Here is a 26,366-nt window from a genome sequence, read left to right on the forward strand (position 1 = left end):
TCCATCAGCTGGTGTTGTTTGTATCTCACCAGGTTTTGTACTGAGTTTGATTCTACGTCTAAAATTAATGTTAGTCTAAATGTTTCAATCATAAATCTGATAAATTTAGCTTCAGCGTAACAATTTTTAAAGCGATATGTCCTCTAATTTTAAATATTCTCTTCTAAAAGTGTATAAAAATTATCAAAAATATGTTCCTGAACTGCAATCGACAACTGTGCTGCGTACAATAATTCAAGGTATGTATATGCGGATTACGAGAGAAGCTTAAACTAAGTTTAAATTAATTGGTAAATGATAAAATATCTTATTTTATTTGTGTTGCAGTTTGTGTTCACTACATTGAAACAAAATCGTGCTCGAAGGACGTCCTGGAACGAGCCGTACAGAAGCTCCAGTCATCGAATCAGGATGTACCGCAACACTTCTGTGAACTGTTTGCCGGCATACTGCAGCTGATTCAGCTGTATCTGCGCTACCCTAAGGGCATTGTCAAGGACGATGAGCTGATAGAAACGTTGAAAGAGCTGAAATTCCGCGACGATTGTATCGAGGATATCGTCAAAGTGCTCAGACAGCATCGGGACCCGCTGAGCATTAACTATCGAGAAATGCGAAATCTCCGTTCACCTCCCAGGAGGATGGTTTGGAGAATTAACATTTCGTTCATGGACAGGTAAGATGGAAAACCATAAATAAGTATCGAAAGTACTGGTGTAATTGATTTAGAAAAGGAGAGGGATTTTTCCTTAATGTGTTGCGTTTCAATATAATTATTATTCTTCGAGTAATAGGTTTAGTGTAAGGAAATGTTAATATAAACTTAGAGTCATTGTAGTCTGATTGGATCAAATGTGGAATGAACTGAGGCTTAGATTTTAAAATTTTGGTTATTTTCTTCAACGGCTTAGCACAGGGGGAGCGCGGATAATGTTAGAGAAATCACTATTTCTGAGGTCCACCACTGGCCTGGATGATTTTTCTCAAGCGACTGTAACGTGTGTTAAATACAGGCATCCCATTACGCTGCTACTGCCTTCGAGTGACATTTCGTAAACGGATTAAATGTTTGGTGAGTGTATCAATGGTCAGGGTTTTGTTTACCTATTGATCCGTTGGCACATGACATGGTGTGGAGCTGCTCGTCGATTTCTTCAGGTGTGGTCGAATGTCGCTGGTAGTCGATGTTGTTGTCCACGTACCTTTGGAACCGGCCTCAGTCGACTCGCCTGATATAGTTTCGCCGGGGCAGCTAATGCCACCCCCGGAAAATGATCCAAGCCGAGCTCCTGGTAGACGACCGGCTGCGAGATGTGGTCGTTCATGTTTGTGATGTACAAGTCGAGTAGAGGACTCCGGAGTGCGGGCGATGAACAATCGCCGGCTTTGGCTTAAAATGGGCAACACGTCGCGATGAGCATGATTGTGGCAACCACGCAGACGAGTGGCGAAAATCCGGTGGAACAGTTTCATTCTCCGACTGTTGACAGAATCCAGGAGGAGGGAGTGGGAGCATTTGCTGGTGGAAGATGCCGATGGCGCTGGAGCGTGAATCGACGCGGCTGCTGCTGCCAGTCGCTTGTGTGGTTGTAACGGTGGGAGGATTGGAATCGCTCGACGAGGTGCCGCGATGACCGGATAGTTACCCTCGTTGAATGCAGGAACACGATTTTTCCTCGGCAGGGTCCTGGTGGAAGCCTTCTTCCGGATTTTAAAAAACTCCGCTCGCTTCAAACAGCCTCTAGCGGCTTCGTGCCGGGGAGGTTATGAGTGTAGAACTTATATTTGTAGACCTCAAGGAACTCCACGACCGACTTGTGATGCTCCCTTTTGGTAGTTATCACCTTTAACGCTTTCACTGCATAACATTTCACGCTCAATTCCCGGTCGCAGTTGGTCGCAGTACCGGCGGGTCACCTCTGATGAAAACCGGCGGGCACTTCTTCTTCCGCACTGGTTGTGTTTGTGGCCGCTACGACTGCTGCTTCCTCCGTTTTTGGCTGGCAGATTGCCGGCATCATCGTCACGCAGCGCTGAAAAAACGTTGCTATTTAGCAACTGCTTGGAGGGGTTCCTCTTGCCTCCAAAGGCAGTGCGCTTGAGTACCTTGCTTGCAACCGGGTTGCTTGCCGTGTCTGATGAGGTCGAGTGGACGAAACTCCAACTCGCAACGGAACGAACGGATGAGCGAAAGAAAATAAGTGATGAATATCTATTTAGCGTAAGAGCAAAAGCTCTATCGGAAAAAAGTTAAACGTCGATCGAAAGAAAAGTAACTAAAGGAGGTTCTAGTATGGATTGACAAAGAATGGAACAGATGGTCTTCAACAGAACAAAGCAACGAGGTTTATTGAAGAGCTATGATTAAAACATCTGGTTAGCTTGAAGGCTTGTCATGGAATGAGGTTTCGGATTTTACATATCAATAACGTCTCTGTTTCACCGATTCCTTCGATTGATTCATTTCTTCACCCCCTCTCGATCGTGGATTCCGATCATTTGACATAGACTACGAAAACGTCCGACCTCTAGTGCTTTGGTGAAAATATCAGCAAGTTGGAGCTCCGTCCCGATTGGTTTCAGCTCGATATTTCCTGCAGCTACATGGTCTCGTATGAAGTGATGCTTTATGTCTATATGCCTTGCTCGTTGCTTTCCAGGTTCTTGGCCATCCCAATGCAACCGCGGTTATCTTCAAATATTGTTATTCCTAGATCTCTAAGGATCTCTAGATCTCTAAGGAGTCTTCAGAATTTTTCTAATACTTGTGTCTTGTGATAATTCCAAACTTCCTTGTTTTCGGTCATACAGAATTTTCATTCCAAGGAAATATTTAGCTTCACCGCAATCAGTCATTTTGAAATATGTTGATAGCTTGTGTTTAACATCCTCGATTGTCTTGATTTTCTCTCCAATGATCAACAGATCATCAACGTAAAGAATTACATAGATCACATAATTCCCCCTCTCGTTGATTCGGGTGTACACACAATAATCATGAAAAGATCTCTTGAAACCAAGCTTCAGTAGTACTTCATTGAGCCTCTCATTCCAGCATCGCGGGTTCTGCTTCAATCCGTATAGTGATTTTTCAAGTTTGCATACCATTCCAGGAGCTGCTTTTGCACCATCAGGAATCGCCATAAAGATGTCTTCTTTGAGTTCTCCATGTAGAAAAGCCGTTTTGACATCCATTTGGTGAATAATGTATCCCTTCTGCAAAGCCACAGCCAGTACGACCCGGATTGTCGTTAGTTTAGCTACCGGCGCGTACGTCTCATGGTAGTCAATACCTGGTTTCTGGAGAAATCCCTTCACGACCAGTCTTGCCTTATGCCGAAGAACATTACCATCGGCATCTTCTTTTATGCAAAAAAAAAAACCATTTTGATTGCAATAGTTTCACACCAGTCGGACCCGGAACGATTTTCCATACCTTGTTAACTTCCATAGACTGTAGTTCGTCACTAATAGCTACCATCCAAGCATCTCTGTCGTCACGTTGATGAATCTCGTTGTACGTAGATGGCGAATCTGTAGGTTTGGAATAATCAGCAGCAGCGGATGCACTGTATCCAGTGAAAAAATCTAATAGCTTACCGGGGAGCTTGCGCTTCCGCTCGCTACGCCTCGTGGTTGACTCTAAATAGTCTTCACGTCTTTCATGCGAAGGGAAAGCGCCAGGGTTTGGTTCATCAAGTATTTCAACATAAATTTCATCATCTTCAGATTCAATATTTGAATCTTGTCTGGTTGTATTTTCTATATTTTGGGGTTCAGCTATGATACTTAATTGTTCCCCCTCTGGCTCATACAATAAGGGAATTATTAACGGTTGTCTATCAACATCATCACTAGCATATGGAAAATTTTGTTCATCAAATTTCACATCTCTTGCTATGACAATCTTTTTTGACGATCTATCCCACAAGCGATAGCCATTGGGTGCGTACCCAATCATAACGGTTTCACGGCTCTATGGATCCAATTTCTTTCGTAGTTGGTTAGGGATCCAAGCCATGGCCTTGCATCCGAAAATTCTAAGTTTGCTGAGGTCTGGCTTAGTATTTGTCCACTGCTCTACTGGGGTAATGTTTCGGTCTAGTGCACTTGTAGGAGACCGATTGAGGATATACGTCGCCGATAAGGCCGCTTCTGACCACATTCGCTTTGGCATCTTGGAATCAATAAGCATTGATCTAACTTTTTCAACCAGGGTTCTGTTGAATCGCTCAGCAACGCCATTCTGCTGCGGAGAGTATGCCACTGTCGATTGAACTTGAATGCCTCTGTCTTGATAATACCGTTTTTGCTCATTAGAGAAATACTCCCGTCCTTGATCAACTGTCAGTTTACTAATCTTCGTTTGCCAGTGGGTGGTAGCCATTGTTGGCATAGTGATGATTTCGAACTCAATGATGTAACTATGGTAATCAGCGATTGTTATTTTTTCACTCAGTTCAGTATTATACCTTTTAGTAATAAAGACGCTTGTACTAACTGCAGCTGCGTTCTTTGCTTTCCTTCCTGATTGTACTGCTCAACAGGTTATGGGCTCAGGGAAGTAAAAACCAGTTACGTTGTATATAGATTGTGGTCGTGTATGACGGAAAGAACTGAAGAGGAACCGTGGTTCATTGTGATTCATCGACGGTAGAAGAGAAATGGATATGGAACTGAAGACGGGTGCTGTTCGTTTGAATTTTGGTAACTACGACTTGTGGAAAGAAAGGACCAAACAATTACTGGTTCGCGAAGGTTTGTGGCGTGTGGTTGTCAATGATTTACCACCGAAAACAGAAAGGACAGAAGCATGGATCGACAAGGACGAGCGTGCAGCCGCCACAATTGGTTACTTGGTGGAGAGTAGCCATCAAGAACGTCTCGTCAGCCAGAGAATCGTGGGACATCCTTCATGACTATCACGTGAAGCAAACATCGGCTGGTAGAATAGGATTATTGAAGCGCATGAGTCGGTTAGAGCTGGAAGAGCAAGGTAATGTAGAAGAACATTTGATCGCAATGGACGCGATGTTTGACAAGCTAGCGGAAGTAGGATGTGACATGGCAGATGAGTTGAAAGGTGCTTTCATACTGGCGAGTTTACCAGAGTCATATGATGGTTTTGTGACGGATATGGAAGATATACCATGAAATCATTGAAATCCAAGCTTTTGAACGAGTACTATAAGCGTCAGCAGAAAGTTTCGATTAAGGAGGAGAAAGCGATGAAGGTTGTACACAAAACGGAGCGTCAATTTCCAGGACTGTGGAACGACCAGCGAGTGTGCTTTGAATGCGGGAAGACCGGACATATACGGAAGGGATGTTACAAGTATCTAGCAAGATTGGCAGAGGAACAGCAGGTGGAGTCTTGTACGAAAAATGAACGAACCGATGAACGAGAGCAGGCAAGAACATCAAGTGTGAAGATCGCAGTTCAGGAGGAGACTGGTCATAGTCGATCGATCTGTTTCTCTGCAGTCGAATATGAGCATGCGGATCAGAGATGGGTGATAGATTCTGGAGCATCACGTCATATGACATCGGATAGAAAGTTTTTTACAAGCATTAAACAACGAAGGGACGTTATCAAACTTGCGGATGGAAGAGAGTTGGTGTCTATCGGAGTCGGAGATGGCGTCCTAATCGGTATAGGTGATGACGGCAAGGCAACTAAAGTGAAACTAATTAATGTTTTATTTGTTCCCAAATTAAATACTAGTCTCATTTCCGTTAGATTGATTACAGAATCCGGAGCTGATGTTAAGTTTGGATCGAAACATTGTTTTATTGATAATAACGGCAAAAATATCTTGTTAGGAACCATGGTAGATGGCATCTATAAGATAAATGAGTTTATGTAATGAAATAGAAACATCAAGGAGGAGTGTTGGCATAGTGATGATTTCGAACTCAATGATGTAACTATGGTAATCAGCGATTGTTTTTTTTCACTCAGTTCAGTATTATACCTTTTAGTAATAAAGACGCTTATACTAACTGCAGCTGCGTTCTTTACTTTCCTTCCTGATTGTACTGATCAACAGCCATTGCTTCATATTGTTTGAAACAATGAAAGACTTCACACTTACGCTTGATAGGATAGATAATTGCAAAATGCGTCCAATCATCAATGAACGAAACGAACAATCTGGATCCGTCCCAGGCCGGTGGATCAATCGGCCCACACACGTCAGAATGTATACGCTCTAATGGACGCGCGGCTTTCTATCGGGTGCCATCGAACGGTTCACGACACTGCTTCCCCATCACACACGTATCACAGAATCCAATACGACATACTGTATCTATGAAACCGGTAGCCATTTCATGCTTGACAATATTTTCCATCGCTTGTTGACTTGCATGTCCCAATCGACGATGCCACAACCAGCTTGCATCCATCGTACTGATGTTAGCTTGACCAACATAGGCTACTTCCAGATCTAATTGATACAAGTTACCTTTTGAGTAAGCCACACCAATGACTTCATCATTAAGCTTGAATTCCGCTCGCTCGATTCCTCCTCGGCCAGTAAACAGGATATCAATTCCAGCTTGAGAAAGTTTCTCGACCGAAAGCAAATTTTACCCTCAGCTCTGAAATGAATATTACGTCCTTCATACGGAATTCAACATTCTTGTTTGACAATCCTGTCAGCTCTTCGACTGATTTGCCGATCAAAGATACACCTTCTTTTGCGACTTCGACCACGAACGGATTCTTCAGATTTTGTGATGACTTCAGATAATTTTCTTTATTAACGAGGTGGTCACTACATCCTGAGTCCACACAAAACGAGATGCTTCCGCCACTAGGTGCCTTCGCTCCGGATCTTCCCATGAAAGCAACTGCCTTTCGATTTTCAAAAACAGAATAAAGCCTTTGCATCCGATTTGTTCCATGGGCAGTCCTTCTTCATATGCCCTGACTTCTTACACCGGTGGCATCTACCAGTAAACTCGCGTGTTGACTTCTTCCTTTCATTTTTCTTTCCTCCAACGAAAGCTATTCTTTTATCATCGCTTGCATAATCTTGACGATCAACTCTCTTCGACTGCTCAGCTAGCAGCCGCTGCTTCACTGTTTCCAGGGTCAAGATCTTTTCTTCCAGGTTCTCGAGCGCTGTTACCAAAGGATCATAGCTATCTGGTAGTGTTAGAAATAACTGCGAAACTAAGTCATTTTCTTCCAACTTGGCACCTGCAGACTTCAGTTGCCGGACTATGTCATCGAACACCACGAAATGGCTACGCATAGATGATCCCTCCTTCATTCGCAATCTTGCAAGCTGCTTTCTCAAAAGAGTTTGACTGGTCACAGAACGTTTGGCGAATGTTTCTTCTAGGGCCTTCCACATGCTCCAAGCTGATTCTTTCTCACGGACTACTTCTAAACGTTCGTCCGAAATGAATCCCACCAACAGCGATTTTGCCTTTCTGTCCAGCTTATCCCAATTTGGCCTAGCTTCATCTGTAATAGCCGGAATTTCTTCCTTCAACACTGACGCGACCTCCGCCGCATCCAGATAAAGCTTGACTCGGAACTTCCAATTTTCATAATTTGGTCCAGTCAGCTGTGGGATACCAGATCCTTCTTTCATTGACGAGCCCATAACCTAAAGGAGGTTCTAGTATGGATTGACAAAGAATGGAACAGACGGTCTTCAACAGAACAAAGTAACGAGGTTTATTGAAGAGCTATGATTAAAATACCTGGTTAGTTTGAAGGCTTGTCATGGAATGAGGTTTCAGATTTTACATATCAATAACGTCTCTGTTTCACCGATTCCTTCGATTGATTCATTTCTTCAGTAACGTATGCTGCGGATAGGTGTGTAGAGAAGAAATAAATGATAAATTGATCAGTTCTGATCGACACTTAAAAAATTACAGTTCACTTATTTAGCTTGCTTCGGGAACTTATCAGCAGACAATACGATAAGCACTTGAAAATTTAACGATAGCGAAAATCATGTCTGAACGTGCTGCTGTCACAGTAGATCTAGTGATACTTATAGACGATGCACCAATCGTTCGGACTGGTATCGTTTTTTTCTTCGTTTTGTTCTGTCAATCGAGCTCATATTTGTGTGACAAAAGGTGCCCACTATTAGAAAGTTGATTACTTTGAATAGCAGCTTAAATTTCGTTCAAAAAATTTATGCTTTAATTCAATATTTCTATTATTTTTTCGCTTTTATCTGCTACCACAAGAGCCAGTAGGAAAACTGATCGCTCTTCATAGAAAAAAAGGAAAGTGGACCAATAGTATACTGCCTATAATTGCATATCAGTCCCATATGAAAAAATAGCAAGTCGAGAAAACGATCATTCAAAATATAATTAATATTTTCTTCAGCGTTGCTTGATTGAAATGCTTTTCAAACATTTTTCACGCAAGTGTGGTGTACAAATATGTATAATTACTATGCTTTGATTCTTGAAGATGGCTGGAGAGATATTCGATCCGCCATTGGTAGCACCGCAACCGCTGCACTTGGCACGGTGCCCCCGGATCAGAGAAACGACTGGTATGACGGCGAGTGTGAGCAGTTAGTAGAAGAGAAAAATGCAGCATGGACGAGATTGCTGCAACACCGCACGAGGGCGAACGAGGCACGATATAAACGGGCGCAGAACAGACAAAACTCGATTTTTCGGAGGAAAAAGCGCCAGCAGGAAGATCGAGACCGTGAAGAAACGGAGCAACTGTACCGCGCTAATAACACACGAAAGTTCTATGAGAAGTTAAACCGTTCACGTAAGGGCCACGTGCCACAGCCCGATATGTGTAAGGACATTAACGGGAACCTTCTTACGAACGAGCGTGAGGTGATCCAAAGGTGGCGCCAGCACTACGAAGAACACCTGAATGGCGATGTGGCGGATGAAGATGGCGGTATGGTGATGGACCTGGGAGAACGCGCGCAGGACATAATTCTACCGACTCCGGATCTTCAGGAAATCCAGGAGGAGATTGGCCGGCTGAAAAACAACAAAGCCCCTGGAGTTGACCAACTACCAGGAGAGCTATTTAAAAACGGTGGCGAGGCACTGGCTATAGCGCTGCACTGGGTCATTACCAAGATTTGGGAGGAGGAAGTTTTGCCGCAGGAGTGGATGGAAGGTGTCGTGTGTCGCATCTACAAAAAGGGCGATAAGCTGGATTGTAGCAACTACCGCGCAATCACATTGCTGAATGCCGCCTACAAGATACTCTCCCAAATTTTATGCCGTCGACTAGCACCGATTGTAAGGGAGTTCGTGGGGCAGTACTAGGCGAGTTTTATGGGCGAACGCTCCACCACGGACCAGGTGTTCGCCAATCGCCAAGTACTGCAGAAGTGCCGCGAATACAACGTGCCCACACATCATCTATTCATCGACTTCAAAGCCGCATATGATACAATCGATCGGGACCAGCTATGGTAGATAATGCACGAACACGGATTTCCGGATAAACGGTTGATCAATGCGACGATAGATCGGGTGATATGCGTAGTTCGAGTTTCAGGGGCATTATCGAGTCCCTTCGAAACCCGCAGAGGGTTACGGCAAGGTGATGGTCTTTCGTGTCTGTTATTCAACATCGCTTTGGAAGGGGTAATACGAAGAGCAGGGATGACAACGAGTGGTACAATTTTCAATAAGTCCGTCCAGCTATTTGATTTCGCCGACGACATAGATATTATGGCCCGTAACTTTGAGAAGATGGACGAAGCCTACATCAGACTGAAGACGGAAGCTAAGCAGATCGGACTAGTCATCAACACGTCGAAGACGAAGTACATGATAGGAAGAGGTTCAAGAGAAGAAAATGTGACCCACCCACCGCGACTTTGCATCGGTGGTGACGAAATCGAGGTGGTAGAAGAATTTGTGTACTTGGGCTTACTGGTGACTGCCGAAAATGATACCAGCAGAGAAATTCGGAGACGCATAGTGGCTGGAAATCGTACGTACTTTAGACTCCGCAAGGAGCGATCGAAAAGAGTTTGCCGCCGTGCCAACCTGACAATCTACTAAACGCTCATTAGATCGGTAGTCCTCTATGGACACGAGACCTGGACGATGCTCGTGGAGGACCAACGCGCACTTGGAGTTTTCGAAAGGAAAGTGCTGCGTACCATCTATGGTTGGGTGCAGATGGCGGACGGTACGTGGAGGAGGCGAATGAACCACGAGTTGCATGAGCCGTTCACGTAAGGTCCACGAGCCACAGCCTGATATGTGTAAGGACATAAACGGGAACCTTCTTACGAACGAGCGTGAGGTGATCCAAAGGTGGCGGCAGCACTACGAAGAACACCTGAATGGCGATGTGGCGGACGAAGATGGCGGTATGGTGATGGACCTGGGAGAACGCGTGCAGGACATAATTCTACCGGCTCCGGATCTCCAGGAAATCCAGGAGGAGATTGGCCGGCTGAAAAACAACAAATTCCGCATCCTAACACCACCAATTCTTTTCGGAGTGTGCTAAAGTGAAACGACCTTGAATCAGAGGACAGTTACCCGATCAAGAATGCATAACAAAATTATAACAAGGGGAGTTATTTATTTCAGAAAAATAATGTAACAAAATGTGTTATAAAATTGGCTGGTTAGTTGTTAAAATAACAAAAATTATATCAAAATTCCCTCTAGCCGTAACATAATTATATCAGAGGTTGTTACCTTCATTTCAACATTATAACAACCGTTGATATGATTATGAGGTACAAAAATCTACTTTCATGGTAATTGCTTACATCACGTATAAAAATGTGGTACGTTTCAACGCCGGATTTCCATCCATAATGTAGGCAATTAACTTTGTACTAGCTATTAACATCGAACATTGATTCAAGTTATACTGGAGGCGATTACCTCCGCTTTTTTCCAATATCAAAAAATGTAGGCAATTATTTTGTGTAAATATAAATAACTTATGTTGTTATAATTTCGATATGAAATAAAACTGGTCGAAGACCCATTTTTATCGAATTATATAATTATAACACGCGTTGTTTTAAATAACAACCATTGATAGAAATGAGTTATAATTTTGTTATGTATTCCTGATCGGGTAGTGTCCCTACAAAGTGTTTACTCTTTCAATGCTTGTGGGTGGAACCGAGCATGACAGGGTCCGCCTGGGAAGCAGTGTTACGGGAAACCCAGCCGCCCTCAGCATGGTCTTGCTTTGTATAGCCGCGCATCTTTCCGCACGGCTAAGGAGGGCCCACTGGTATTCCTCTATGGTCATGAAACATGGAAAAATGCTCGAGGAGGATTTGCAAGCACTTGGGAGTGGTGCTTAGGACCATATTTGGCGGTGTGTAAGAAGACGGTGTATCGCGCCGAAGAATGAACCACTAGGTCGCCTAGCTCTACGGCGGTCACTAATATTCCCTCGAATCAGTGATGAGCTTTCATTCGAACAAGAAAAATCACTTTCATAAATAAAGATTGAAAAAAATATTCCCTCGAAGCAAATTGTTAATTTCCTCCCAGTAGAATTACATTCATTGCAACGGTAGAATCGATTTAGCATCCAAAAGTAGCGTGGACAGGTGTGGGAGAGGAATTGGATACGAAGAATAGGGTTAACCATCAAACCTAGGAAAAATACCCACATTGATCAGCGATTAATCTGATCAATGGGTTTCCGATTAATAAGCCCACATTCCGATTAACTCTGTAGTTGTCATTAGGCTTACAGTCTCTTGCAACCATTTTGCAAACTACTATTCAGTTCAGTTAAGTAAATCTAAAACGAAGGAAAGACTAACAAAAATTTAACATTTTATTGTAAATAGTAGCCATTTCTTTTCATTATGAACAATGATAATAACCTTTCAATACATTTTACCCATTTGCAGATCTTCTACTCGCCACCCCACGATAATATTACACATCCAAAAAACCGACGGAGAATTTCTCAGCTTTGAACTCAGCGTATCGATGTTCCACAGACTTCGTTACAACGTTGCATCATTATTGCATGAACTGCAAACATTGGAGAGGAGACAGAGTGTAAGGAAATCATAGGAAAACAATTTTATGTAACTAATCACATCAACGATGATATTTTTTATTGACTGGTATAACATTCGATCACGTTGAACGGTTTTTCAATGGAATTGAAAACATAAAGAATGATTATTTCTTATTACCGATGACCTTCCAATTCAATCTGGCGAGAAAGCTTAAATATGTTCGCTGTAATGTTTCTTGCCGCACAGTTCACGCAACCGACTGGCCGCCTGTTCGGGGGTGAGGTCTCTTTGGGGTTGACACAGCAGCTCGAACCCAACCATGAATTTGCGCACCGTAGCAGAACGCAAAAGCGGCGGATAGTAGATAGCGTGTAGCGTCCAGTGCTTATCGTCTTGACCTGCCAGTTCACCTGTCGGCGCCCCGTGCCAGCCCATGCTATAGGGAAACGAGCACTTGAACAGATTGTCGTACTTGTTTGTTAGCTCTTTGATAACGATGGCCAGGTTGTTGATTTGCTGCAAGGTTAGATCAGAAATCCGACGATTTCCGTTTCTTGAGATGATCATTGTCTCGAACGGCCAACTTGCCCAGAAAGGGACAACCACCAGCCAGTCGGAATTCTCTATAACAACGCGTTCCTGGAAGACTAAACAAATTAGTACCAAATTCTTTGAATACTTTTACACAGAGTGGATTTAAAAAAACATTTTCGTTACATCACGCATTCCAAATTGTTCTATCACCGCTAATATGTTGTCCAACAACCTAACAATATCCCTACCCCATCGTAGTTAGTCGAATAATAGTTGATACATTTTACCTCTCCCAATTTCTTCAATTTGAACTGCATCATACACTGGTTTGCTTTTTACACGGGTCGTTTTGTTGTGCTTACAATTTGTACGTCGTTTTTTATTTTTTTTGTTTTTTAGGCGAATCGTGGGATTTATACTGAGGGAAGATCCATTAATTACGTAACGCAAAAATTGGACTTTTTCAACCCCCCCTCCCCCCTATGTCACACTTTTTGTATGAAGCTTCTGAAAATTTTGTATGGATCATCACACTTCACTCAACCCCCCCTCCCCCCTCTAAGCGTTACGTAATTTGTGGACGTTCCCTGATTAAAAAACGCAGTTTTTTAAAAAGGTTCGTGGAAACCACGAACAATTGTCTACCGACAAAATCGTTTTTTACGCGATTTTTTACATTTGCGCGATTTCTTCTTACGCGGAACTTATCCCCCGCCTTCAGTGCATGTGAAATTTCTATGAGTATTTGCTAAGCTTTCTAAACACGCAAAACAAAAAACGTCATCGTGCTTATAAATTGCACTAATTATTATCCATAATTTGGTGTTCAAATGGAACAATTGGCGGGTCAAGAATTACTGACCAATATAAAAACGATTGCATCCCATGATATTATGCATCATATTGTATGTTGCATAACTCGGTGTGAACAATTTGGAACGTAATTTGATGATGTACGTGATTAAATGAATGACCTTCAATAGGTCGCGATGAGAATCCAGAATCCATGTAGCACCGTGTTGTAGTCTCTACCTTTTTCACTATCTCCTTCCTAACGTAATCGTCCAGCAAAGCTGTGCCGTTTGTCAGGTAATATTCTCTCAGCTTCTCGTCCTTCACGCGAGGCTCATTCGGAAAGAAAGAGCACGCCCAAATCTGGCAATGGGGATGCGGATTCGAGCAACCCATACTGGCACCCTTATTCTCGAAAATCTGCACCCACGTGTACTTGCTGGCTAGGGTTTTAAATTCCGCAATCCATGCATCGATGACGTTGCGGATCTCTTTCGGTGTCATCACCGGAAGTGTCTTGTTCGACTTGGGGTGGAAGCACATCACTCGGCAAGTACCTCGTGCACCACCGGTTTGGAACAGCGGATCATCACTTTCCGGAGGCAACGGAACGTCCTCCAACAATGCCGGAAAATCATTCGTGAAAACAAACGTTGACGTGTAGATGGGATTCTTCTGCTTTCAAAAATAATTTTGAGTAAGACAGCCCAGAATCTTTTGGGGATACTAAACTTACACTTCCGTTGGAACGAGTTACTCCAGGGCATAACGGATTACTCGGGTCAAACTCGGGCAAATCCAGCCGCTGCGGTTGTTCCTCCTGGCCGGACCAAGGTCGCCGCATACGGTGGGGACTTATCAGAATCCATTGTCCGTTCAGGGGGTTGTAACGCGTATGCTGATGCTCGGTAGGTTCAAAGTTTGTCATAATTGCTTCCGCGTACGAAGAATATGAATCGCGCTCACTGATAGCCTCAAGGCAACTGATTGACTGTTCACTTGAAAATAGCAGGGGAGATGAAGCTAATTAATCCGTGTGGAAATATTCAATGCGGTTATCATGTGCAATATGCCAGTCAGTTGATAACGCTGGCAAAACATAAACAGCGCGCACTACTTTATATTGTTTTGGATTAGTCGAGTTGGTCATGCATGTGTTCGTAGGATGAAGTTAGTACAACTATTTTATACCTATTCATGCAGTGATACATCCAATACATATTCTCTGTTGGTCAGGCTTATTAGGCACTTGCACATTATTAATATTAGATCTGTTGGCTCGCTTTTTTTCGATTTAGGTAGGGGGAAAGACGGCTTTGGCAGATTTTGTTCTATTATTGTCAGAGGGGGTTTTTGTCGACCAAATTTTATAAAATTTGGCCACAATATTCTTTGATATGAAAAGAATGTTTAGGCCAAATTTGAGCATAATCAGTCGTAAAAAAACCCTGACAATAATAGAACAAAACCTGCCAAAGCCGCCATTCCCCCTACTCATTTTTACTTCGAATTAAATTGAAATAGTTCAGATACATTGCACTTCATATATTTCAACAACATTTTTTATTCACTTCTATTATCTAAGGAATTGATTTCTAGAAGTGTGTAAGATACCCGAGCAAAGTCTGAAGACATAATGAAAGCATATAGAAAACATATTTTAATTTTGATATCAAATTGATATCTTAATTTGTTTTCAAATATGAATCATCATGATACATATTTTGATCTCATTTTGCTGTTGATTTCTATATTGTATGATCTGACATCAAACTGTGTACTTATTTTGTTATCAGAACCAATATCAAAATTAGTTTTCGATTTGACCTTTTTTTTTTTTTTTTCTTTATTAAAGAGGCTTGCAGCCCTAGGCTGGCTCACCTCTGCCATACACTGGATTTTGTTTTTACACGATTTACATTTTCTCAATTTTCCACTCATCCTAAATGTTTAACGTATATTAATTATCATGTGATTTTTCTTTGATTTATTCTGGATTTTTTGAAACATGTTGCGAAGAGTTTGGTGGCAAATTGAAGTCACACGATCAAAAATACGAGCGAAAAAAAATCGTGTAAAAACAAAATCCTGTGTATTTGATTTTACAATAAGATTTTTCTGCTATACGTTTTGTTATTTTAACCGTTAAAACGACCAAAAAGATATCAAATTAAGTAATCATATTTGGTGTAATCAACAAGTTATCGATTTGCTCTCAAGCTTTGCTCGGGTATACCAGGCATGTATAAAAACGCGATTATAATGCATTACTGGGAACTTTTAATAAGGTGTCCTAGTAATTTTCAACAGTCCGATTTACTCGGCTTTACTACGCCCAGCCCATTCTTCTTCTTCTTATTGTCATTACATCCCCACATTGGGACAGAGCCGCCTCGCAGCTTAGTGTTCATTAAGCACTTCCACAGTTATTAACTGCGAGGTTTCTAAGCCAGGTTACCATTTTTGCATTCGTATATCACGAGTAGGGTGGCTCAAAAAAACACTTTTTCAAATATTTTGATGGGCCGCCCTCTTATTCGGTTCTTTTTGATACTCTGATGCTCTGGACAAAATTTCAGCCAAATCGGTCAACGTTTGGGTAGTGCTAAACTCGTTGGAAGTTTATATGGAAAACTGTATGCAGAAACATCCAAAAACTGTGATTTGCAGTTGGACGGCACAATTTACGATCAAGAACCATGATACTCATTCAGTTCTTGTAAAATAAAGTACAGAATATTATGCTGAAAACCGCGAGAAGATTAGAGTTTATTACACAAAGATATTAGCATTTTACTGGAGTGTTGTAGAGGTGAATTTATTTCTTTTCAAAGGTAAAAGAAACGAAATTTGCTCAAACCCCACTGCAGAGAAATGCTAATAACTCAGCCGGGCAAACTCGAATCTTCTCGCGGTTTTCTGCATAACATTCTGTATTAAATTCTCCAATATCTGAATGAGTATCATAGTTCTTCATCGTAAGTTGTGTAGTCCAGCTGCAATTTACTGTTTTTGGATGTTTCTGCATACATTTTTCCATATAAACTTCCAACGAGTTTAGCACCGCCCAAACGTTGATCGATTTGGCTGATTTGGCTTTTGTCCAGAGCATCAGGGCATCAAATAGAACCGAAAAAGAGGGCGGCCCATCAAAAAAATTGAAAAAAGTTTTTCCCATACTAATTTGAGCCACCCTAATCATGAGGCTAGCACGATGATAGGGTTAGGCGGGGCAAGATGGGTCACGGGGTAAGATAGGCCAGGGCCGTTTTTGAGCATCATGTACATTTTAACACGTACGTCCCCAACCCCCATTTTACGACAAAACTCAAAATTCAAAACCACGCAGCTCAGCCAATTTCTAACGGATTTTCAAGCAATCTTCTGGAATCGATCACAAAATTCCTATAGTTTTAGGAACCGAAGTCAATTTTTGTCCAATGGCTATGGTTCCGGATATATTCCGGGGAGTACTGGGGTTACCTCCCTCCCGGAAAAAATGGTCACTGGCAGATCGGCTTCGAAATCCGTCGTGCGACATGTCAAACTTCATGATTTTGCAATACAAGTACACTGGAGTACATTTCGACGATTTTCGGTCGAATTGGCCACCCTCCGGGTACTTCCAGGGCCTGGTTCCCTTGGGGAAGTGGCCAATTTTCGTTCAATCTTGGAACCCATCTTGCGACATGTCAAACTTCCTGATTTTGCAAAACAAGTACACTGGAGTACGTTTCGGCGATTTTCGATCGAATTGACCACCCTCCGGGTACTTCCAGGGCCTGGTTCCCTTGGGGAAGTGGCCAATTTTCGTTCAATCTTTTAACCCATCTTGCGACATATCAAACTTCATGATTTTGCAAAACAAGTACACTGGAGTACATTTCGGTGATTTTCGATCGAATTGGCCACCTTCCGGGTACTTACAGGTAGACATTTAACCGGCGGTGGCGTGATAGATGATTTTCAGCCAGCGGCGTCACGCCGTTGTTGATTGGCGGCGGCGTGGATCGGCGTGAACCAGTTTCAAGTGCCAAAATTTATTCAGAAGTTCCTCCGGAAATTCTTCCATAAGTTCCTCCACGAGTTTTTTTAAAAGATCGTCAAGAAGTTCCAAGATATTCCTCTATAAGTGCCTCTGGGAAATTCTTCCAGATACTCCTCCCGGATATCGTCTGGAAGTTCCTTCAGGAAGCTTCTCCAAGAATTACTTCAGGAATTTCTCCGGAAATTCCTCCAGGAATTCCTCCGGAAGTTCCTCCAGGAATTCCTCCGGAAGTTCCTCCAGGAATTCATCGGGAAGTTCCTCCAGGAATTACTCCGGAGGTTTTCTCCGGGAATTCCTCCGGAAGTTTCTCCAGAAATTCCTCCGGAAGTTTCTCCAGAAATTCCTCCGGAAGTTTCTCCATGAACTCTTCCGGAAGTTCCTCCAGGAATTTCTATGGAAGTTCCTCCAGGAATATCTCCGGAAGTTCCTCCAGGAATTCCTCCGTAAAACTGGAATTGGTCACCTGGAATTCCTGGAATTGCTGGAGGATTTTCTAGAGAAACTTCCGAAATAATTCCTAGAGGAACTTCCGGAGGAATTCCTGGAGGAACTTCCGGAGGAATACCTGGAGGAACTTCCGGAGAAATTCCTGGAGGAATTTTCGGAGAAATTCCTGGAGGAATTTTCGGAGAAATTCCTGAAGTAATTCTTGATTTCTAGAGGATTTTCTAGAGAAACTTCCGAAATAATTCGTAGAGAAACTTCCAGAATAATTCCTAGAGGAACTTCCGGAAGAATTCCTGAAGGAACTTCCGGAGGAATTCCTGGAGGAACTTCCCGAGGAATTCCTGGAGGAACTTCCGGAGGAATTCCTGGAGGAACTTCCGGAGGAATTCCTGGAGGAACTTCCGGAGGAATTCCTGGAGGAACTTCCGGAGGAATTCCTGGAGGAACTTCCGGAGAAATTCCTGGAGGAATTTTCGGAGAAATTCCTGAAGTAATTCTTGGAGAAGCTTCCTGAAGGAACTTCCAGACGATATCCGGGAGGAGTATCTGGAAGAATTTCCCAGAGGCACTTATAGAGGTATATCTTGGAACTTCTTGACGATCTTTTAAAAAAACTCGTGTAGGAACTTATGGAAGAATTTCTGAAGGAACTTCTGAATAAATTTTGGCACTTGAAACTGGTTCACGCCGATCCACGCCGCTGGCTGAAAATGATCTATCACGCCACCGCCGGTTAAATTTCTACCTGGAAGTACCCGGAAGGTGGCCAATTCGATCGAAAATCACCGAAATGGACTCCAGTGCAGTGTACTTGTTTTGAAAAATTATGAAGTTTGACATGTCGCAAGGTGGATTCCAAGAGTGAACGAAAATTGGCCACTTCCCCAAGGGAACCAGGTCCTGGAAGTACCCGGAGGGTGGTCAATTCGATCGAAAATCGCCGAAACGTACTCCAGTGTACTTGTTTTGCAAAATCATGAAGTTTGATATGTCGCAAGATGGGTTCCAAGATTGAACGAAAAATGGCCACTTCCCCAAGGGAACCAGGTCCTGGAAGTACCCGGAGGGTGGTCAATTCGATCGAAAATCGCCGAAACGTACTCCAGTGTACTTGTTTTGCAAAATCATGAAGTTTGATATGTCGCAAGATGGGTTCCAAGATTGAACGAAAAATGGCCACTTCCCCAAGGGAACCAGGTCCTGGAAGTACCCGGAGGGTGGTCAATTCGATCGAAAATCGCCGAAACGTACTCCAGTGTACTTGTTTTGCAAAATCATGAAGTTTGATATGTCGCAAGATGGGTTCCAAGATTGAACGAAAAATGGCCACTTCCACAAGGGAACCAGGTCCTGGAAGTACCCGGAGGGTGGTCAATTCGATCGAAAATCGCCGAAACGTACTCCAGTGTACTTGTTTTGCAAAATCATGAAGTTTGATATGTCGCAAGATGGGTTCCAAGATTGAACGAAAATTGGCCACTTCCCCAAGGGAACCAGGCCCTGGAAGTACCCGGAGGGTGGCCAATTCGATCGAAAATCGCCGAAATGTACTCCAGTGTACTTGTTTTGCAAAATCATGAAGTTTGATATGTCGCAAGATGGGTTCCAAGATTGAACGAGAAATGGCCACTTCCCCAAGGGAACCAGGTCCTGGAAGTACCCGGAGGGTGGTCAATTCGATCGAAAATCGCCGAATCGTACTCCAGTGTACTTGTTTTGCAAAATCATGAAGTTTGATATGTCGCAAGATGGGTTCCAAGATTGAACGAAAAATGGCCACTTCCCCAAGGGAACCAGGTCCTGGAAGTACCCGGAGGGTGGTCAATTCGATCGAAAATCGCCGAAACGTACTCCAGTGTACTTGTATTGCAAAATCATGAAGTTTGACATGTCGCACGACGGATTTCGAAGCCGATCTGCCAGTGACCATTTTTTCCGGGAGGGAGGTAACCCCAGTACTCCCCGGAATATATCCGGAACCATGGCCATTGGACAAAAATTGACTTCGGTTCCTAAATTTATAGGAATTTTGTGATCGATTCCAGAAGATTGCTTGAAAATCCGTTAGAAATTGGCTGAGCTGCGTGGTTTTGAATTTTGAGTTTTGTCGTAAAATGGGGGTTGGGGACGTACGTGTTAATGTGGAGATTATGACTTTGTAGGAGGAATAATTTGGTTCTACTTTATTATCACTAGATTGGATGAGAAAATTTTATTTTGGTAGAGTATGGCAAGGTAAAATATTTTTCAGAATTGTTTCTTATGCAAAACACACTTTCTATAAAACGTGTAATCTCGTCGAGCAATGTAAAATTTAAACATTTTCAGTAACATAGTGAACGTATTATAAGTAATGTAGGTGATGTTATACTAACTGCGTTGAAATAAATAAATTTGATCGAAAATTAGACATTCTAACATGAACTTACAAATGGGGCAAGATGGGTCAGCACATACTGAAGGGCATAGTTCGTATTCAAAACATATTTTCCATTGCTGGTTTAATCATTTTAAGGTTACTTTTGACATAATGATGTTAATTTGTTTATTGAAAATGTCTATTTTTTGTTTTTAAGAAAGCAATACTTAGACGGCTTGTTTTCATAAGAATTTGCAGACATTTTTAAATGTAGAGCCATTTCTTCATCCAAGGCTAAAAAATTATTTTTTATTCAATATAATTATTGGCAATAAAGCTATCTGTATGTGTGTAATTCAATATTGGGAATAAAAACAGTATTAATTGCAGTATTTCAAGGTGACCCATCTTGCCCCGCTGTTTGACCCATCTTACCCCGCCATTTTTTGATTGACAGAAAAATAGACTTCTACTTAAATGACTCGAAATGGAATAAAAAGTGGAGTTTTTGTTATTTCATACCCCAGGCTTACAGATTATAAACTATTTTTATAGATCCATGTTGAAAAGTTGAATTAAAATGTTTCTGTTTTGAGATATTCAGGGTTCGCCTTAGGCGACCCATCTTGCCCCGTCATACCCTACTTTTATGCCCAGGGAAGTCGAGACAATTTCCAATCCGAAAATTGCCTAGACCGGCACCGGGAATCGAACCCAGCCACCCTCAGCATGGTCTTGCTTTGTAACCGCGCGTCTTACCGCACGGCTAAGGAGGGCCCCCAGCCCAGCCCATGGTTACCTTATATGTATAGCGTTTGTAGTATTTTATTACATCCAAATTCTTTAAGTTGGGGTTTTAATAAACCTCTCGAAGCAATTAGCGCCTGACTTCACCCCGTGGCAGAAAAATAAAAAATATATTTAAGTAGCTTTTTGTTGATGTTTATTTATTTATTTTATTTTATTTTTATTTTATTTTATTTTCTGGAGCAGGGAAAAGCCCATTTGAGTAGAGCTATTAATAAAAGCTCTTTCTCAAATGGGCGCAAAACCTCCTCTTCTTTTCATATCAACAGAATACAAATTTCCAAATGATACATACAAAATTTGCTTAATAAATTATCTATCTAACTAACTAACAACTAACTATCTATCTAACACCTCACGATAACGATTCTTATTGGTGACACGGTACAAGTGGAAGTCAAAAACAGGATAACAGCGATTGAACACACGACACATACTATTTATAGGATCATTATATCCGTAGTTTGTACGAGAAGCAGGAAGGCGAAGAAATTCATGAGAACGGAGATGACGACGACGGATGTCAATATTTAACATATCTAGTACACGAGGACAATCAATGTGGGACTGAAGAACATCAGAAATGAACGAGGCTTTAAAAACATTCCGACGTGTTTCCAATAACTCCAGATCAATTAACATACATCGATCTTCATAAGGCGGAAGGTTCAGCGGATCGCTCCATGGAAGTCTTCGAAGGGCGAAGCGAATAAACTTGATAAACTTGATTAATAAAAACATAAAAGGCCCAAAATGACTCCCTTGAGGAACACCTGATGTTACGACCAGTGTTGTAAAATGTCATTTGCATTCGTTTGTTTAATTTTCCCAGAACTTTTTTCTGAAGGTAGCCATCATTACTGAGGTATGACGAACTTATAGCGCTTAAATGTGCCTACAACTTTGTCTAATAAGACATTGCTGTAAATATGTAATCTGAGGCGTGGGAGGCAAAATGTCATTCAAATGACATTATGTCAAATGACACGTGACATTTTGGAGAGTTTTCACTATCCAGCCTCATATGTTATATTTAGGGCAATGTACCCTTGGACAAAAATATAGCCCTCCTCAAGCGTTATGAGTACATCTGAAATTATGAAATAAATTTGGCTTCTGAAGAAAGTTATGAACAGATTAGTCAAATGACATGCAGATGACATTTTACAAGCCTGGTTACGACAAATGGGTCGGAAGTAGTGGATCCTAATTTGACTGACACTGTTCGATTGTGTAAATATGAACGAAACCAATTTAATATTGGATTAGAGAATCCTAGACGTTTCAATTTTGCTATCAATATTTGATGATTTATCTTATCCAACGCAGCAGAAAAGTCATTGTAAATCGCGTCGACTTGTTTACGGTTTTCTAACGCTTTGATGATGAAGGACGTGTAAACAACAAGATTAGTTGACGTTGACCTTTTCGGAAAGAATCCGTGCTGAGTTTCAGATACGTAGTCCATGCATCGGTGTTTTAGGAAATCAAGAACAATTAGCTCGAATAGCTTAGATGTAGCACATACAACAGAGATTGTCCTGTAGTTGGAAATGTTCTGTTTGTCACCTTTCTTATAGACCGGAAACACAAACGCCTTTTTCCACAAACAAGGGAAACAACCGGAAGATAGAGAAAGGTTGAATAATAATGACAGTGGCTGTGAAAGAGTACCGCTGCATTTCTTCAGTACTAGAGCCGGTATTCCGTCGGGACCAGGATTGGAAGATCCTTTCAAGCGGGAACATGCAGATTCAACAGTAGTTCGTGAAACTAAGGGATGAGTGCTCACAGCAGAGGAACGTAAAGGTACATTTGTAGCAGCGTGGATAACATGATGTGGATCCAGAAGTTCGTCTGTGAATACAGAGGAAAATTGTTCCCTGAAGAGGTTCGTTATTGAGGAGCGAGAGCAAGCTTCCTTGCCATTCAACACCATGGTGGTCGGAAAACCAGTTTTTTTTCTCTGTCCATCGACGTATGACCAAAACTTCTTAGGGTTGCGTTTCAGATTTCGTTGGGTACGGCGAATATGTGAGAGGAACAGTTGGTTGTTCAATCGTTTGTATCTACTACTAACATAAATATAGTTCAGTCTGGTATGTGGAGTATGATAGTTCGAATGTTTTCTAAGAGCTGACCTTTTTGCAGATTTTAAACGTTTTAGAGTGATATTCGACCAATGTGGATGCATGTGTGGCACGGCAAATGCTGGGTAAAGCGTACCATTGGTACTTCGCGTACCTGAAGGAATAAAATAGACCCCATCTCGCGGTCCTTAGCCTCTTACCCAGCAACTCTTATCCCTACCTCCCCGCGGTGCTGGCCGGGATACGAGCAACCTTAGGGAAGATCGGGTAACCAACCCCGGTGGGAACTATGGTCGTATGCTGACAGGGAAGGGAAGGTTTGCTCCTCTCCGGAGGTTCAAATCTTATTGAGCGTCTGTTCTCCATGTCAGGATCGGCTCACAACAGCGTCTGTTCTCCATGTTAGGGGCGGCTGATCATCGTCCGAGTGCCAGCGAGGGACTCTAAGTGAAACTGTGCACCATGGTCCACCGGAAATAAGGAGGAATGGTCCTCCGGAAATTTAGGGGGTTTGGTGTCAGGCCCTGCAAGCCAGCCTTTAAAAATCATAAGCAACGAACAATCAACAAGATAGTACGGACCGGAACCATCGGCGAAGACCACTGCGACGAAAAGGGACTAGCGATTGGAAACTCGGTTCGTGGAACTGCAAATCTCTCAACTTCATCGGGAGCACACGCATACTCGCCGATGTGCTCAAGGACCGTGGATTCGGCATCGTAGCGCTGCAGGAGGTTTGTTGGAAGGGATCAATGGTGCGAACGTTTAGAGGTAATCATACCATCTACCAGAGCTGCGGCAACACACACGAGCTGGGAACAGCTTTCATAGTGATGGGCGACATGCAAAGGCGCGTGATCGGGTGGTGGCCGATCAACGAGAGAATGTGCAGGTTGAGGATCAAAGGCCGGTTCTTCAACTTCAGCATAATCAACGTCCATAGCCCACACTCCGGAAGCACTGATGATGATAAGGACGCATTCTACGCGCAGCTGGAACGTGAGTACGACAGCTGCCCAAGCCACGACGTCAAAATCATCATAGGAGATTTGAACGCTCAGGTTGGCCAAGAGGAGGAGTTTAGACCGACTATTGGAAAGTTCAGCGCTCACCGGCTGACGAACGAAAACGGCCTACGACTAATTGATTTCGCCGCCTCCAAGAATATGGCCATTCGCAGCACCTATTTCCAACACGGCCTCCCGTATCGATACACCTGGAGATCGCCACTGCAGACAGAATCACAAATCGACCACGTTCTGATTGATGGACGGCACTTCTCCGACATTATCGACGTCAGGACATATCGTGGCGCTAACATCGACTCTGACCACTATCTGGTGATGGTTAAACTGCGCCCAAAACTATCCGTCATCAACAATGTTCGGTACCGACGACCGCCGCGGTACGACCTAGAGCGACTGAAGCAACCTGATGTCGCCACTGCATACGCGCAGCATCTCGAGGCAGCGTTGCCGGAAGAGGGTGAGCTCGATGGGGCCCCTCTTGAGGACTGCTGGAATACAGTCAAAGCAGCCATTAACGACGCAGCGGAGAACAACGTCGGGTATATGGATCGAAGTCTACGGAACGATTGGTTCGACGAAGAGTGCAGATAGATTCTGGAGGAGAAGGACGCAGCGCGGGCGGTCGCGCTGCAGCAAGGTACCCGGCAGAACGTGGAACGTTATAGACGGAAGCGGAGACAACAGACCCGCCTTTTTCAGGAGAAGAAACGCCGCCTGGAAGAAGCGGAGTGCGAGGAGATGGAACAGCTGTGCCGTTCTCAAGATACACGCAAGTTCTATCAGAAGCTCAACGCATCCCGCAAAGGCTTCGTGCCGCGAGCCGAAATGTGCCGGGATAAGGATGGGAGCATCTTGACGGACGAACGTGTGGTGATCGAAAGGTGGAAGCAGCACTACGAGGAACATCTGAATGGCGCTGAGAGTACAGGCAATGAAAGTCAAGGCAGCGGAGGAGATGACTACGTCAGTTCAGCGGACGATGGAAGCCAACCAGCCCCACCTTGAGGGAAGTTAAGGATGCCATTCAACAGCTAAAGACCAATAAAGCAGCTGGTAAGGATGGTATCGGAGCTGAGCTCATCAAGATGGGCCCGGAAAAGCTGGCCACTTGCCTGCACAAACTGATAGTCAGAATCTGGGAAAACGAACAGCTACCGGAGGAGTGGAAGAAAGGGATTATATGCCCAATCTACAAGAAAGGCGACAAACTGGAGTGTGAGAACTTTCGAGCGATCACCATCCTTAATGCCGCCTACAAAGTGATATCCCAGATCATCTTCCGTCGTCTGTCACCATTAGTGAACGAGTTCGTGGGAAGTTATCAAGCCGGCTTCGTTGACGGCCGCTCGACAACGGACCAGATCTTTACTGTACGGCAAATCCTTCAAAAATGCCGTGAATACCAGGTCCCAACGCACCATCTGTTCGTTGATTTCAAGGCGGCATACGACAGTATAGACCGCGTAGAGCTATGGAAAATTATGGACGAGAACAGCTTCCCTGGAAAGCTTACCAGACTGATCAAAGCAACGGTGGATGGTGTGCAAAACTGTGTGAAGATCTCGGGCGAACACTCCAGTTCGTTCGAATCGCGCCGGGGACTAAGACAAGGTGATGGACTTTCGTGCCTGTTGTTCAACATTGCGCTAGAAGGTGTCATGCGGAGAGCCGGGTGTAACAGCCGGGGTACGATTTTCAACAGATCCAGTCAATTTATTTGCTTCGCGGATGACATGGACTTTGTCGGACGAACATTTGCAAAGGTGGCAGAACTGTACACCCGCCTGAAACGTGAAGCAACAAAAGTTGGACTGGTGGTGAATGCGTCAAAGACAAAGTACATGCTTGTGGGCGGAACCGAGCGCGACAGGGCCCGCCTGGGAAGCAGTGTTACGATAGACGGGGATACCTTCGAGGTGGTCGAGGAATTCGTCTACCTCGGATCCTTGCTAACGGCTGACAACAACGTTAGTCGTGAAATACGAAGGCGCATCATCTGTGGAAGTCGGGCCTACTACGGGCTCCAGAAGAAACTGCGGTCGAAAAGATTCGCCACCGCACCAAATGTGTCATGTACAAGACGTTAATAAGACCGGTAGTCCTCTACGGACATGAAACATGGACAATGCTCGAGGAGGACTTGCAAGCACTCGGAGTATTCGAGAGACGGGTGCTTAGGACCATCTTTGGCGGTGTACAAGAAGACGGTGTGTGGCGGCGAAGAATGAACCATGAGCTCGCCCACCTCTACGGCGAACCCAGTATCCAGAAGGT

At 43.4% G+C, this 26,366-nt stretch overlaps 3 protein-coding genes across 5 annotated transcripts in view; 1 reads left to right on the forward strand and 2 right to left on the reverse strand.

Annotated features, from left to right (window-relative positions):
* Positions 1 to 12,147, forward strand: LOC134205461 (uncharacterized). Its single transcript, XM_062680721.1, has 3 exons — positions 1 to 239; positions 328 to 676; positions 11,871 to 12,147. Exons 1-3 carry the CDS (start codon positions 137 to 139, stop codon positions 12,037 to 12,039), a joined length of 621 nt encoding a protein of 206 aa, XP_062536705.1. The 5' UTR covers positions 1 to 136; the 3' UTR covers positions 12,040 to 12,147.
* The window catches only part of LOC134205454 (endoribonuclease Dcr-1), a 194,522-nt gene that overhangs the window by 76,342 nt on the left and 91,814 nt on the right, over positions 1 to 26,366 (reverse strand). Inside the window, exon 13 of one of the 2 annotated variants that reach the window (XM_062680709.1) lies at positions 2,017 to 2,033. The exons of the other annotated variant lie outside the window; for it this stretch is intronic. The gene's annotated coding sequence lies outside the window, so the exon portion shown is untranslated. Of the gene's footprint in view, positions 1 to 2,016; positions 2,034 to 26,366 lie in introns of those variants that run through there. 2 annotated transcript variants of the gene reach the window in all.
* Positions 12,048 to 26,366, reverse strand: part of LOC134205459 (probable galactose-1-phosphate uridylyltransferase) — a 25,668-nt gene continuing 11,349 nt past the window's right edge. The window contains exons 1-4 of one of the 2 annotated variants that reach the window (XM_062680718.1): positions 14,505 to 14,548; positions 14,050 to 14,311; positions 13,554 to 13,988; positions 12,048 to 12,626 (exon numbers count right to left, since the gene is read on the reverse strand). In XM_062680718.1, the coding sequence (XP_062536702.1) occupies positions 12,198 to 12,626; positions 13,554 to 13,988; positions 14,050 to 14,311; positions 14,505 to 14,533 (1,155 nt within the window). In that variant the 5' untranslated portion in view covers positions 14,534 to 14,548 and the 3' untranslated portion in view covers positions 12,048 to 12,197. Of the gene's footprint in view, positions 12,627 to 13,553; positions 13,989 to 14,049; positions 14,312 to 14,504; positions 14,549 to 26,366 lie in introns of those variants that run through there. The other variant, XM_062680719.1, reaches the window with a different exon arrangement.

This window comes from Armigeres subalbatus, chromosome 1, assembly GCF_024139115.2.
Source record: "Armigeres subalbatus isolate Guangzhou_Male chromosome 1, GZ_Asu_2, whole genome shotgun sequence".
Lineage (NCBI taxonomy): Eukaryota > Metazoa > Arthropoda > Insecta > Diptera > Culicidae > Armigeres > Armigeres subalbatus.